We start from the raw sequence: 2,117 nt of genomic DNA on the forward strand, positions 1-2,117 counted from the left end.
CAGCTGGAGGGAAGGGATGGGACATCCAGAGGGACCTGGACAGGCTGGAGAGGTGGAACAATGCAAACCTCATGGAGTTCAACCAAATGAAGTGCTCCAGAGGTGTTTGGCCAATGCTCTCAGCACAGGGTGTGACTGTCAGGGATGTCTGTGCAGGGCAGGAGTTGGACTGATGATCCTCAAAGGTCCTTTCCAGCTCTGATGATTCTGTGGTCCTCTGAAATATCTGAATTAGGTTCCCTGTGTAACCCAGTCTGGAGTTCTCTGCATGTTATGGCATCCAAGGGAACAAAGCTGTCCCATCCTTCTGCCCGTGGCGTTCACAGCTCACTCCCTGAAAGAGCCTGTTCTGTCCTGGGAGCCTGGAGGGGCTGAGCAATGAAGGAAACACATTTGTAGGGTCATAAATTCCAAGTTCCATCGAGTGCCTTCAGCAAAGACAGAGAAGACAGCACAGCCCTGTCCCAGCCTCTGCTGAGACTGTCCTGGCAGGGCCTACAGCAGCCAGAGCTGGGAGAGCACAACCCACCCAGTGCTGAGGAACATGCTCAGTGAGAAGCTGTCAAGAGTTCAGTCTATATTTAGGGCAGGAATCTTTTCCAGCTCTAACCAGAGCACAACTTTCATCCCTTTAACATCAACTGCAACATGCTTAATACTTACTATTAACATACAAAGAGGACAGCAACAAAAAGACAGCAAAGATACAGACAGAGTAGTAAAGCCACAAGTTCAGCTGATTTTCCTTTAAGAAGGAAAAAGAGCTCAGCTAAAACTCTGGGGGGGATAAGAAGCTAAGATGCCACCCGAAAGAATGCAAAAGAGCAAAGCTGTCACCTCCTCCTTGACTTTTGCGTTTAAACAAGGATTTTATACTACAAACCAGATCAAATATCAGATTTTGCCTTCAGTTGCACCAAGGCATTTGGGTAAAAAGAGGTTACACTAACTCTGTGAACTCCAAGTAGCATCTAAAGGGCCCCAGTGTGTACTAGGCATACACAAAGAGCTCTAGTGAAATTAGTAAGAGTGGGAAAATTATTATCTTCAGGTTACTAATGGGATCTGAGGCAGAGTTTGAAAAGACTTCAAGCAAAATCAAACACAAAGTTGTGGCAGAGCCAGAAAATCCCTAATAATGATTTAATAGTGCCTAATAGTGACCTAGTAATACACTTCCACAAGTGCTCTGAGTCATTACTCTGGATGTGGCACTGAGGATCTGGTTTGGGATTTAGGGGTTCCAGCAGTGACAGGTTAACAGATGGACTTGATCTTAGATGTCTCCTCCAACCTTGATGGTTCTATGATTACAACTCAGTTTAAACGTGACTTAAATGCAAATTTAAAACAAACCACAAAAAATACTTCAGCTCATATTTCAAAAGAAAAAACACCCTATGATTAGTGACTTTATTATCAGTTAAGAAATAAGTCTAAAAAACCAAAAATATTCTCCATTTTTTTACTTACTTCTTCCATTAGCTTTTCATTCGGTGATCCCGAACAAAGACAGACCAGGTAGGTTTGCTTGAAATTGCCTTTTGCACTGATTTCTGGATGGTCAGAGCAGAGCTTGGCCAGGGCAGTGGCTTGTGCTAATTGCTTTGTTTTCATGAGGTGCTTAATACGCATATCCAGCAGGACAGGACCTTCAGACCCCACAAACTCATCCACTAGGGGAAACAAGAGCCAAAACATCATGTTCAGAGTACACAGTTAACACTTACTCATTCATGGGTGACCCCTAAAACTCAGACAAATGAAAACAGGCACAAAAGGTAAGAAGCAAAAGGGAGGAAGAGCATCTTTGTGGACTGTGCTTCTCCACCCTAAGGATCCCCTGCCACAGACCTTATCCCTACTTGCAGGTTTGAGCTCATTCTCACTTTTTGGCAAAAGAGCTGCCAACAAAACAGATTTTAAAAGCATATAAATATCAAAATATTCAGACATCATTTAATTCTGATTCTACAGAAAGACAACACAAAGTCACTTCTCTCATACCCTTTGCAACTTGTGCTGTGCTCTGCTCATGGTTGTGTTTCAGAGACCTTCTGGTAAAGGATGTAAGTGACAAGTGCTGAAGTGTTGTGGGTCCCAAAGGGCCTTGGCAG

At 43.7% G+C, this 2,117-nt stretch overlaps 1 protein-coding gene across 1 annotated transcript in view; it reads right to left on the bottom strand.

Annotated features, from left to right (window-relative positions):
* Window positions 1-1,676, bottom strand: part of ZNF292 (zinc finger protein 292) — a gene marked incomplete at both ends in the record, with an annotated part of 12,937 nt that extends 11,261 nt beyond the window's left edge. The window contains 1 exon segment of the mRNA XM_009070695.1: window positions 1,474-1,676. Within this exon segment, the coding sequence (XP_009068943.1) occupies window positions 1,474-1,676 (203 nt within the window).
* Window positions 1,677-2,117: the final 441 nt, after the last annotated feature.

The sequence above is a fragment of the Acanthisitta chloris genome, unplaced genomic scaffold, assembly GCF_000695815.1.
Source record: "Acanthisitta chloris isolate BGI_N310 unplaced genomic scaffold, ASM69581v1 scaffold31762, whole genome shotgun sequence".
Lineage (NCBI taxonomy): Eukaryota > Metazoa > Chordata > Aves > Passeriformes > Acanthisittidae > Acanthisitta > Acanthisitta chloris.